Source organism: Lethenteron reissneri, chromosome 10, assembly GCF_015708825.2.
Source record: "Lethenteron reissneri isolate LAM-NWPU_2019-01 chromosome 10, ASM1570882v1, whole genome shotgun sequence".
NCBI classification, from domain to species: domain Eukaryota; kingdom Metazoa; phylum Chordata; class Hyperoartia; order Petromyzontiformes; family Petromyzontidae; genus Lethenteron; species Lethenteron reissneri.
This window is the reverse complement of record NC_083788.1, coordinates 4,299,909-4,312,985: the sequence shown is the minus strand read 5'-3', so window position 1 is coordinate 4,312,985 and position 13,077 is coordinate 4,299,909. Positions and strand designations below refer to the sequence as shown.

Genomic DNA, 13,077 nt, shown 5'->3' with positions numbered 1-13,077 from the left:
GTCTCACATGGGTTGGACCAGATGACGCCAAAAGGCGCACATGATCAGAGTTGTGTTTTTTGTTTGCATTATGACTGCAGGTATTGTGGTCTATGTAAACATGACTCCTTGTAAAAAAGGTGTCAGTTTTGTTGCCAGATAGAAGGGTAAAAATACAATTATCATATTTTTCACTGGCAAATGAGGTTCCAATGGTGTAAATGGTTACCTTCTCCTGACTTGACACTTTCCTGACTGCAGAAATTCATGTTCTTGGTTCTTTCGGTAAAGTCGCGTAGAGATCGAAAATAAAAATGACGTAATTAAATAAAAATTTAAAAATAAAAATGAATTGAAAATAATTAAGGCGAAAAACCCACGACGTTTCGATCGCAACGAAACGTCGTGGGTTTTTTGCTTTTATGATTTTCAATTTATTTTTTAATTTCATTTCATTATTGTTATTTTCTATCTACGTGACTTTTTACCAAAAGAACCGAGAATACACCTTCTCCTGATGGTCCGATACATGACGATAGACAGGATCACACTTACACGTCCTCCTCATATCTGTCCTGGTCAAGAAATAAATACATTAGTAGTAGGTTTTTACCCTTTAAACTGGTACAAAACTGACACCTTTATACAAGGTATCATGTTTGCAATAACCGCAACACAAGCAGTCAAAATGCAAACAAAAAGAAACAACTCTGATAATGGTAATGATATGCACTGTCCTTGAAGTTGATTGGTCCACACCCGAAACAGCTTTCCTTAGAGCCTCGTCTCCATTGGTGTTGGACCAGATGACGCCAAAAGGCGTACAACTCAAAATTGATGCCTTGTATAAAGGTGTCAATTTTGTACAAGTTTAAAGGGTAAAAACCTACTACTATATTTTGCCACTGGTAAAGGAGGTCTCATAGTGTTAATGCTTACCCCGAGCTCTCAATACTCTGATAGTGCACTGTTTTTGAGTTGTACGCCTTTTGGCTTCATCTGGTCCAACACCAATGGAGACTAGGCTCTAAGAAAAGCTGTCTCGGGTGTGGACCAATCAACTTCAAGGACAGTGCATATCATTACCATTATCAGAGTTGTTTCTTTTTGTTTGCATTTTGACTGCTTGTGTTGCGGTTATTGCAAACATGATGCCTTGTATAAAGGCGTCAGTTTTGTACCAGTTTAAAGGGTAAAAACCTACTACTATATTTTGCCACTGGTAAAAGAGGTCTCATAGTGTAAATAAATACATGTTTTCCTCTACGCTTCCCATCATCCCCACAGCCTTTCTTGTGGCAGTGCCTGTAGCTCAGCAGCATCGGTTCAAAGCTTTCGTGACTGCAGGGATCCATCTTCTTGGTTCTTTCGGTAAAGTCACGTGGAAGGGAAATAATAAAATAATAAAAATAAAACATTATAAAATACAATTCTCACGACGTTTCGGCCACAACGAATTCCTCTCTTTATGACTGCTAATCCTACATAATGCACGAGCAATAATATGACTTTGAGACCTCCCCACCACCTACATATTCCACAAGTAGTGACTAATCCCATGTCTGCATTTGCCATAAATATGCTAAATTCCTCTGTTGATATGCAAATTCCTTTGTCAAGGCGCTCTCCCCCTCCAACCCAGCTTATATATACGCTGCCAAGCTTGGTGGTGTTCATTCGGACGCTGTCTTCCCGACAGACCTGTTCTTCACCTGAGGACGGCTGCTTGCTTTGTGGCCGAAACGTCGTGAGAATTGTATTTTATTATGTTTCATTTTTATTATTTTCCTTCTACGTAACTTTACCGAATGAACCAAGTAGTTCAGCAGCATCGGTTCAACGCTGGGGACGCACACTCTGGACCGGTTTTAACATGCAGTGTCCCATAATCTTCAGCATCAACAACAACATGAGCTGCAGCAGCAGCGTCGGGGCCTCGCTTGAACCAAAGCTGGCGGCCTGCCAGATGTTCATAGACCATAGACAGCAACTCGACGCGGCGCGGACACCGCGGGTGTGTTTATTTGAGCGAGAGGCAGTCATGAATAGGTCTCTGTTGGGAAACTGTGGATTTCTGTGAGTCTATGGGCTTCTATGTGATGAGTCTAATGGTCTGTGTGTGGCAAGCCTATTGGTCTCTGTGTGATGAGCCTATGGGTGTCTCTGTGTGAGTCTATGGGTCACTGTGTGAGTCTATGGGTCTCTGTGATGAGCCTATGGGTGCGAGTCTATGGGTCTTTGTGTGAGCATGTGGATATCGTGTGAGTCTGTGGCTTTATGAGAGGGGAGAGGCAGGAGAGTGCGTGGAGGGGAGTAGAGTGAGATGAGAGGGGAGAGGTAGGAGAGTGCGTGGAGGGGAGTGGAGTGAGATGAGAGGGGAGAGGCAGGAGAGTGCGTGGAGGGGAGTAGAGTGAGATGAGAGGGGAGAGGCAGGAGAGTGCGTGGAGGGGAGTGGAGTGAGATGAGAGGGGAGAGGTAGGAGAGTGCGTGGAGGGGAGTAGAGTGAGTTGAGAGGGGAGAGGTAGGAGAGTGCGTGGAGGGGAGTGGAGTGAGATGAGAGGGGAGAGGCAGGAGAGTGCGTGGAGGGGAGTGGAGTGAGATGAGAGGGGAGAGGCAGGAGAGTGCGTGGAGGGGAGTAGAGTGAGATGAGAGGGGAGAGGCAGGAGAGTGCGTGGAGGGGAGTGGAGTGAGATGAGAGGGGAGAGGTAGGAGAGTGCGTGGAGGGGAGTAGAGTGAGTTGAGAGGGGAGAGGCAGGAGAGTGCGTGGAGGGGAGTAGAGTGAGATGAGAGGGGAGAGGTAGGAGAGTGTGTGGAGGGGAGTAGAGTGAGTTGAGAGGGGAGAGGCAGGAGAGTGCGTGGAGGGGAGTGGAGTGAGATGAGAGGGGAGAGGTAGGAGAGTGCGTGGAGGGGAGTGGAGTGAGATGAGAGGGGAGAGGTAGGAGAGTGCGTGGAGGGGAGTGGAGTGAGATGAGAGGGGAGAGGCAGGAGAGTGCGTGGAGGGGAGTAAAGTGAGATGAGAGGGGAGAGGTAGGAGAGTGCGTGGAGGGGAGTGGAGTGAGATGAGAGGGGAGAGGTAGGAGAGTGCGTGGAGGGGAGTAAAGTGAGATGAGAGGGGAGAGGTAGGAGAGTGCGTGGAGGGGAGTGGAGTGAGATGAGAGGGGAGAGGTAGGAGAGTGTGTGGAGGGGAGTAGAGTGAGTTGAGAGGGGAGAGGCAGGAGAGTGCGTGGAGGGGAGTGGAGTGAGATGAGAGGGGAGAGGTAGGATAGTGCGTGGAGGGGAGTGGAGTGAGATGAGAGGGGAGAGGCAGGAGAGTGCGTGGAGGGGAGTACAGTGAGATGAGAGGGGAGAGGCAGGAGAGTGCGTGGAGGGGAGTGGAGTGAGATGAGAGGTAGGAGAGTGTGCTTGGAGGGGAGTGAGATGAGAGAGGTATGAGAGTGCGTGTGCGTAGTGGGTAATGACGCGGGTGGTGATGATGACAATGAGCGTCCAGCCCTGTGATTGCCCCATGATTAACGGGGACACTGATTCGCTGATGACATCATGCATCATTACCGGGCGTGCGTCCAGCGCGTCCAACGCAGCGGTCAGCGCTACGCCGCGCGACAAACCCGGCGACTCGAGTTCGATTCCCGCTCACGGCCAACACCGTTGACGATGATCTAAACCGGTGCGGGGTCGACTCAGCCTCACATGAGCGCTCGGTGCGATGCATAAAACATCGCCACCGGGGAGACAAAGGCGGCCGGGCGTACCGCTGGCTACCCATCTCGTGTGCCACCGTGCCGGCCTTCATAGGCACTCGCTGACAGCACTTGCCCCGACGGTCTGTGAAGGCTACACGGTGTGGGGGGTGTATCTTTGTCTTTGGTGGCAGGCGGTGGACGTGTTGCGGGCGGAGAGGATCGGCCACGGCTACCACACCCTGGAGGACCCGGAGCTCTACGCGCGCCTGCTCAAGGCCAACATGCACTTCGAGGTAGTGCGAGCAAAGACAAAGCCAAAGGTCCCCCGCGTAGTCGTTTTCAAGGCGACGGGGCGAGCGCCCGCGATGGCGCGGTGCGGCCAGAGCCGCGCCCGGCCGCCTTTGTCTCCCTCGGTGGCGATGGTTACTACACACCGCACCAGGTACTCGTTTGAGGCCGAGTCGACCTAGGGGAGGCCCACGGTCCGGTTCGGATAATCGCCGCTGGTGTTGGGAATCGAACCCGGGCTGCCGGGTTCGTAGCGACCGCTTCACACAAACGCACGCAAAGGCGAAGATCCCCCGTATAGCCTTAACAGGACTGTTAGGGCAAGAGCTGTTAGCGAGCACCTATGAAGGATGGCACAGCACACGAGGGGGTGGGGGTGGCCAGCACCACGCCCGGCCGCCTTTGTCTCCTTCGTGACAAATGCTTTTATAAATCGCACCAGGTACTCATTTGAGGCCGAGTCGACCTAAGGGAGGCCCAGGTACCTATTCAGGTAATCGTTACCGGTGTTGGCCGCGAGCGGGAATCGAACCCGGGATGCCGGGTTCGTAGCCTCAGCGCGCGCTGGCCACTGGGTGAGTGAGGGCCTCCCCCCACGTGCCGTGCAGGTCACGCGCGGGGGGGGGCAGGGGGGGTATTTGACCATACTTCACCACGCCGGCTATCAGTGCGGGATTGGTGAAGGGTGAGGGGTGTAGATGCGGGAGCATGGAGGTCGAACAACCCACCCTCTCACCCACCCACTCACCCACCCACCCTCTCACCCACCCACCCTCTCACCCACCCACCCACTCACCCACCCACCCACTCACTCACCCACCCACCCACTCACCCACCCACTCACCCACCCTCTCACTCACTCACCCACCCTCTCACCCGCTCACCCACCCACCCTCTCACTCACCCACCCACCCACCCACTCACCCACCCACCCACTCACTCACCCACCCACTCACTCACCCACTCACTCACCCATCCACCCACCCACTCACTCACCCACCCACTCACTCACCCATCCACCCACTCACCCACCCTCTCACCCACTCACTCACTCACCCACCCTCCCACTCACCCACCCACCCGCTCACTCACCCACTCACTCACCCAACAAAGATGGCCGCTTTCACGCTGCACTCACCGCCCTCTCTGCAGCAGCAGCGGCAGCAGCTGCACCTGGGACCCTCTAGACCACGGGTGGGGAACCTTTGTTCTGCCAAGGGCCATTTGTATATTTATATAACATCATTCGCGGGCCATACAAAATAGTCAACTTAAAAATTAGCCCGTTTATATTTGGTCAAACGTTTAATTAACTCGCCCCTAATGCTTCGGCTGGAACTGCTTCTCTTTGGCGAGGCGTGTGATGATGCGAGCTGGTGTTGATGATGTTGCTGCTGCTACTTGCAACTGCTTTTCCAGGTTTGCTCCGAGATTTATTGAATTTCGAGTCCCGCCTGCGGTTGCCTTGGCAAAGCCACACCAAGTGATTTTAGCGGACCTCATACGGCCCGCGGGCCGGACGTTACCCCCCCCCACCGATCTATATTCTCCCCCGAGTGGCCGGAGAGTTGGAGACCCCTTGTGGCAGAAGCGTGGAGAGCGAACAAACTGCGGTGCTGTACACCCCCCCCCCCCCCGCTTTGCAGATCTGCCCCTGGTCCAGCTACCTGACGGGAGCCTGCCTCTCCGGCGAGAAGGAGGCGGACTTCTCGAAACACCCCATCGTGAGGTGGGTCCTCATGTCGTCGTCGTGACCACCACCACCATCACCACCACCACGACCACCACCATCACCACCACTATCACCACCCCCATCACCACCACCACCACGACGACCTCCATCACCATCACCACCACCACCACGACCACCATCACCACCACCACGACCACCACCATCACCACCACTATCACCACCACCATCACCACCACCACCACGACGACCTCCATCACCACCACCATCACCACCACCACCACGACCACCATCACCACCACCACCACCACGACCACCATCCCCACCACCACCATCACCACCACCATCACCACGACCACCATCACCACCACCATCACCACCACCACCATCACCACCACCATCACCACCACCACCACGGCCACCGTCATCATTATTTTAGACTTTTTATTTTGATCGTACCAGGTAAGGCCCACTTGTGGTGCATAGCCATTTTCTTCGGAGAATGCGACCTTGATTCTAGATTTGAAGCTTTCGTGACTGCAAGGATTTATATTCTTAGGTTTTTTTCGGTAAAGTCACGTAGGTAAAATAAATAATTTTATTTTACTTTTATTAATTTTAATTTTTTTACCTACGTGACTTTACCGAAAAAACCTAAGAAAATGCGACCTTGGCCCGTCACACACGAATCATCAATCATCATCACTGCTGAGGCCAAATGACTCTGAAGGGGCTTGGATGTTGATTCTAAATGTGGAGGGGGAATATCTGGAGGAGCCGGACATCATTCTGTTCCTCTCTCTCAGCCTCGCCTCCTCTCCATCGCCCCTCCACTCCGTCCCGTCCATCCCCTACCCTTTCGTCACCCCTACGAGCCACTCTATCACTGTCACTCGTTCAAACTCAAAAGTGTTGTTTGTTTATACGCAACCTATTTTTAAATCCTTTATATTAAGTTCGCTCGCTTGCTTGCGCGCTTACGACCGTGCAAATATTTCGGTCGTTTTTTAACCCACTTCCCGTGATCCAATCGAGCTGACATTTTGCACACAGACTCGTTGTGCGTGACAATTTATTTTTGTGAAATTTTTTTTCCAAAAGTTTACACTTTTTAGGAAAAAAAAATGTCATATTTAATTTAAAATACCAATGTGATAAAAATGAAACCCTTACTCAAGAAAAAGAGAAATGAATAATAAAATAAAACCGATGCCACGCATATAAAGGATTTATAGTGAAAAACTTTGTTTTTACGGGTTAGTTTTTTTATTGGACCAGGTAAGGCCCACTGAGCTGTCCAGCAACGTTTTTGAGAATGCGACCTTGGCCGCACACGAATGATAGCCCAACGAGGTGGCTCGTCATCATCGCGTGAACGTTTGCAGCGGTCAAATTACTCTAAAGGCGTGACGTGACGCTGATTCCAAATGTCCCGGTGGAAAAACCGGAGGACCCGGAGAAAAATCCACGCGACCACGGAGAGAGAGAGAGAGACACCGCAAACTCCAAATATACAGCAGCAGCAGGCGTCAGGGGTCAGGGATCGAACCCACGACCTCCTGCATACCAGGCGAGGTGGTTAACATCTCCAAGCCACCGTGTTGATGATGAGAGAGAGACACGCAAACTCCAAATATACAGCAGCAGGCGTCAAGGGTCAGGGATCTAACCCACGACCTCCTGCACACCAGGCGAGGTGGTTAACATCTCCTAGCCACCATGCTGATGATGAGAGAGAGAGACACCGAACACTCCAAATATACAGCAGCAGGCGTCAGGGGTCAGGGATCGAACCCACGACCTCCTGCACACCAGGCGAGGTGGTTAACATCTCCTAGCCACCATGCTGATGATGAGAGAGAGAGACACCGAACACTCCAAATATACAGCAGCAGGCGTCAGGGGTCAGGGATCGAACCCACGACCTCCTGCACACCAGGCGAGGTGGTTAACATCTCCTAGCCACCATGCTGATGATGAGAGAGAGAGACACCGAACACTCCAAATATACAGCAGCAGGCGTCAGGGGTCAGGGATCGAACCCACGACCTCCTGCACACCAGGCGAGGTGGTTAACATCTCCATGCCACGGTGCTGCCCATTCATCAACCCTTGCACTGCCCCTTCCATCTCAACCATTCCATTCTGTCACCGCTTTGTATGAAAAGCGCCTTGAGCGAAGGAGGCGCTCTACTATTCTTAGGTTTTTTCGGTAAAGTCACGTAGGTAAAAAACTAAAATTAAAATTAATAAAAGTAAAATTAAAATAAAATAAAAAATCACGACGCAACACAAGCCTGGAACCGTCACAGCACGCTTGCTGCAGCAAGCGTGCTGTGACGGTTCCACCTGAAGACGGAGGCTTGTGTTGCCTCCGAAACGTCGTGATATTTTATTTTATTTTTATTTTACTTTTATTAATTTTAATTTTTGTTTTTTACCTCCGTGAATTTACCGAAAAAACCTAAGAATATGAATACTTGCAGTCACGAAAGCTTCAAATCTAGAGGCGCTCTACGTAAACATTAAATTAGATTAGACATAACAGGCGGCGTTCCGGGGAAATGGCCCTTCTTCAGAGCGTTTGATTCTGACGGCCAGACCGCGACGTGAACGAGAGACGCCGGGGGGGGGGGGGGGGGAGAGGGGGGGGGAGCACAGGAGGCGGAGGCCTTCGTCCAGCAGTGGATTGAGCATGGTCCTGCGACGAACGCGCACGCACGCAGGTTCCACAAGGACAAGGCCAACTTCTCCATCAACACCGACGACCCCTTGATCTTCGACTCCACGCTCGCCACCGACTACAAAATCCTGCGGAAGTACGGAGGGTTCACGGACTCGGACTTCATGGAGCTGGTAAGTGAACGGTAACAGCGGCAGCAGCGACAACAACAGTGACAGCGGTAATAGCGGTAACAGCGGCGGCAGCGGCGGTAAACAGCGGCAGCAGCTGTCTCTGAGCAGCTCCAGAGGAAGTTGGTAACAGAGGTTTTGATTTGGGTGAGATCGCGTCAATGTATAAACGTGTCGTTAAAACCCGCCACCTACCCGGCACGGCCAACTAGCAAGGGTTGTCACGTAAACAGGACGTGACCAATTCGTCACTAGCACAGCACATTCTAGATTTGAAGCTTTCGTGACTGCAAGGATTCATACTCTTAGTTCTTTCGGTAAAGTCACGTAGGTAAAAAATGAAATTAAAATGAATAAAAATAAAATAATAAAATCAATGACGTTTCTGGAGGCAACACAAGTCTCCGTCATCAGGTGGGACCGTCACAGCCAGATTTGCAGCAAATCTGGCAAATCTGGCTGTGACGGTCCCACCTGATGACAGATTTGCAGCAAATCTGGCTGTGACGGTCCCACCTGATGACGGAGACTTGTGTTGCCTCCAGAAACGTCATTGATTTTATTATTTTATTTTTATTCATTTTAATTTCATTTTTTACCTACGTGACTTTACCGAAAGAACTAAGAGTATAGCACAGCAAATTTGAGGCCCAGGTGTCTTCGAGAGGGATGCCAGGAGTTGTGCGCCAAGAAACGAGGAATGCAGCCAGACGTCCCGTAGAGAAGACGGGAGAGCAGGTGGTCGAGTGATGTGGCCCTGACTGGGCAGGGTGGAGGAGGAGGAGGATGGGATTAGCGACTTGGGTGTTGGAGACACGGCAGGTGAGTGATGTGACCGTGACTGGCCAGGGTGGAGGAGGAGGAGAATGGGGTAAGCGATTTGGGTGTTGGAGACACGGCAGGTGAGTGATGTGGCCGTCACTGGGCAGGGTGCAGGAGGAGGAGGAGGATGATGGGGTAAGCGACTTGAGTGTTGGAGACACGGCAGGTGAGTGATGTGGCCGTGACTGGGCAGGGTGGAGGAGGAGGAGGTGGATGGGGTAAGCGACGTGGCAGGTTGGAGACACGGCAGGTGAGTGATGCAGCCGTCACTGGGCAGGGTGGAGGAGGAGGAGGAGGGCCGATTGCAGAGACCAGTATTGGGAGTGGTCCCCATGAGTCTGGCGACCAGGGAGAAGAGAAGGCGACTCAGGCCAAGTGGTGGGAGACTGCTAAGGCAGATCGATGGGTTTCTGTGAGTCTATGGGTTTCGATGTGAGTCTGTGGGTCCTCTGCATGAGTCTATGAGTCTCTGTGTGGCTATAGGTCTCTGAGTATATGGGTCTCTGCGTGAGTCTGTGGGTCTCTGCGTGAGTCTGTGGGTCTCTGCGTGAGTCTGTGGGTCTCTGCGTGAGTCTGTGGGTCTCTGCGTGAGTCTGTGGCTCTCTGCGTGAGTCTGTGGGTCTCTGCGTGAGTCTGTGGATCTCTGCGTGAGTTTGTGGCTCTCTGCGTGAGTCTGTGGGTCTCTGCGTGAGTCTGTGGATCTCTGCGTGAGTCTGTGGCTCTCTGCGTGAGTATGTGGGTCTCTCCGTGAGTCTGTGGCTCTCTGCGTGAGTCTGTGGCTCTCTGTGTGAGTCTGTGGCTCTCTGCGTGAGTCTGTGGCTCTCTGCGTGAGTCTGTGGCTCTCTGCGTGAGTCTGTGGCTCTCTGCGTGAGTCTGTGGCTCTCTGCGTGAGTCTGTGGGTCTCTGCGTGAGTCTGTGGCTCTCTGCGTGAGTCTGTGGCTCTCTGCGTGAGTCTGTGGGTCTCTACGTGAGTCTGTGGCTCTCTGCGTGAGTCTGTGGGTCTCTACGTGAGTCTGTGGGTCTCTGTGGCTCTTTGCGTGAGTCTGTGGCTCTCTGCGTGAGTCTGTGGGTCTCTACGTGAGTCTGTGGCTCTCTCCGTGAGTCTGTGGGTCTCTACGTGAGTCTGTGGGTCTCTGTGGCTCTCTGCGTGAGTCTGTCACTCTCTGCGTGAGTCTATGGGTCTCTGCGTGAGTCTGTGGCTCTCTGCGTGAGTGTAGGTCTCTCCGTGCGTCTGTGGGTCTCTGCGTGAGTCTGTGGCTCTCTGTGTGAGCCTGTGGCTCTCTCCGTGCGTCTGTGGGTCTCTGCATGAGTCTGTGGCTCTCTGTGTGAGCCTGTGGCTCTCTGCGTGAGTCTGTGGCTCTCTGTGTTTGTGCTTCTCCCGTCCCCGTGTAGAACCTGAACGCGGCACGTGCGGGGTTCCTGGCGGAGCCCGACAAGAAGCAGCTCCTGCAGAGACTCTACAAGGAGTACGGCATGGAGCAGGACACCAGCCTGTGAGAGGCTGCATCTCCACTCCGCAGCCCGCGTCTCTCTCCAGCCCGTGTCTCTACTCCGCAGCCCGTGTCTCCACTCCGCAGCCCGTGTCTCCACTCCGCAGCCCGTGTCTCCACTCCGCAGCTCGTGTCTCCACTCCGCAGCCCGTGTCTCCACTCCGCAGCCCGTGTCTCCACTCCGCAGCCCGTGTCTCCACTCCGCAGCTCGTGTCTCCACTCCGCAGCCCGTGTCTCTCTCCAGCCCGTGTCTCCACTCCGCAGCTCGTGTCTCCACTCCGCAGCCCGCGTCTCCACTCCGCAGCATGCGTCTCTCTCCAGCCCGTGTCTCTCTCCAGCCCGTGTCTCCACTCCGCAGCTCGTGTCTCCACTCCGCAGCCCGTGTCTCCACTCCGCAGCCCGTGTCTCTCTCCAGCCCGTATCTCTACTCCGCAGCCCGTGTCTCTCTCCAGCCTGTGTCTCCACTCCGCAGCTCGTGTCTCCACTCCGCAGCCCGTGTCTCTCCGCAGCCCGTGTCTCCACTCCGCAGCCCGTGTCTCCACTCCGCAGCCTGTGTCTCTACTCTGCAGCCTGTGTCTCTACTCTGCAGCCTGTGTCTCTACTCTGCAGCCTGTGTCTCCACTCTGCAGCCTGTGTCTCCACTCCACAGCTCGTGTCTCTACTCTCCAGCATGTGTCTCTACTCTGCAGCATGTGTCTCTACTCTGCAGCATGTGTCTCTACTCTGCAGCCTGTGTCTCTACTCTGCAGCCTGCATCTCTACTCTACCCTCCTGTGGATCATGGGGCCACAATGTTATTGAAACCCGTAAACCTTCATACGCACATGTGCACATATACACACACACACATATGCAGATAGGCGTACGCACTAGCCGCTGTGTGTACGAGTTTACGAACAGTACGCCTACGTGAAAAGGCTCGGCCAATAACATCGATATATATTCTATATATTTTTTAAATCACACTACTGCGTAGATTTTCCGCGGTTGTGGCTCTCCGATGCGATTCCAGGCTGCGCCCAGCGTGCCCGATGTCCGACGTTTCGCTTCACATGCCCTACGATCTTCTTCAGGAACGGGGTGGGGAGGAGGCACGTGGTGCAAAACGTCAGACTTCGCGCAACGCACAGCGAGCGGCGTTTTAAATTCAATTGAATCCCCCCCCCCACCCCGCGTGACCGCCCCGTTTATATCACCGCGACATTACTGCCGTGTGTACGGTACTCCCCGTAATTGAACGGAATGACTGCAGGAGGGAGCAGCTGTCAGTAACCGGTTCACCATTCGTGGAGTACCCACGACAGCGCGCCGCCCCTTGCTCTCAAGCGTGCCAACGCTGGGCCACCGGCGGCATGTGGTTTGGAACCTTTGGCCCGACATTTCACGTTTATTGGGTACCGTACCGGGAAGCACGCCCAACGTTGGATCAACGTTGGCGTGTTGTTGTTGAGAACGTTGGGTCAACGTTGGCGTGTTGGTGTTGTTAGGATGTTGGCCCAACGTTGGGCCAACTTTGGGACAATTTTGGCGATCCTGCGTGTGTAATAGCGCTTAATTAATAGCACTTGATATGCAACAAAAAAATAACAATGTTTTTAATAAATTGTAACAATTAAATTGCAAATGTTGATTTTTTACAAAAATGTAATGTACACTCAATCCACTGCTGGATGAATGCCCTCCCCATGCTGTGCCGGTTATGGAGGTCATTAACCATACTTCGCCATTCTGGTCAGTGCAGGTTGGTGCAGTAAATTGGTGATGGGGGGTGGGTGGTGAGCGGGGATGGTGAGCGGGGTGAGTGGTGATGTTGTTCAGGACTGAATGAGCTATCACTCCGAGCCACTGATATTGGCCGTGGCCCGGAATCGAACTCGTCAAGTGGCTGAGTTCGTAGGAAAGTGAACTCGCCACAGCTCTACCTCCAGCGCTCCATCCCCACTGCTCCACCTCCACCGCTCCACCCCAACCATCCACCCCCACCACTCTATTCCTGTGCTCTGACCCACAGCTGTACAACCAAGGTGGACGTTTGACGGTATTCAATGTGTAATTAAACGCTGGCCCATAAGCGGAATGTTGCCACTGTGAACACGACGCAATGTACATGCTTATACTACTACATGCTTATACTACTACATGCTTATACTACTACGCTGGTTCGCACATCCTGGAGTTGATCCGATGCTCCATTTCTGATTATTGTTGTAGCCATTTAACAGGGTGATCTCAGTCTTTAATAAATTTAAAAGTGATTTTCTTAAAAAAGAAA

General features: G+C 52.8%; 1 protein-coding gene across 1 annotated transcript in view; it reads left to right on the top strand.

The window, feature by feature from the left end:
- The window catches only part of ADA (adenosine deaminase), a 64,450-nt gene extending 51,373 nt beyond the window's left edge, over positions 1 to 13,077 (top strand). The window contains 4 exon segments of the mRNA XM_061549328.1: positions 3,854 to 3,955; positions 5,597 to 5,679; positions 8,367 to 8,496; positions 10,708 to 13,077. Of these exon segments, the coding sequence (XP_061405312.1) occupies positions 3,854 to 3,955; positions 5,597 to 5,679; positions 8,367 to 8,496; positions 10,708 to 10,812 (420 nt within the window). The 3' untranslated portion in view covers positions 10,813 to 13,077.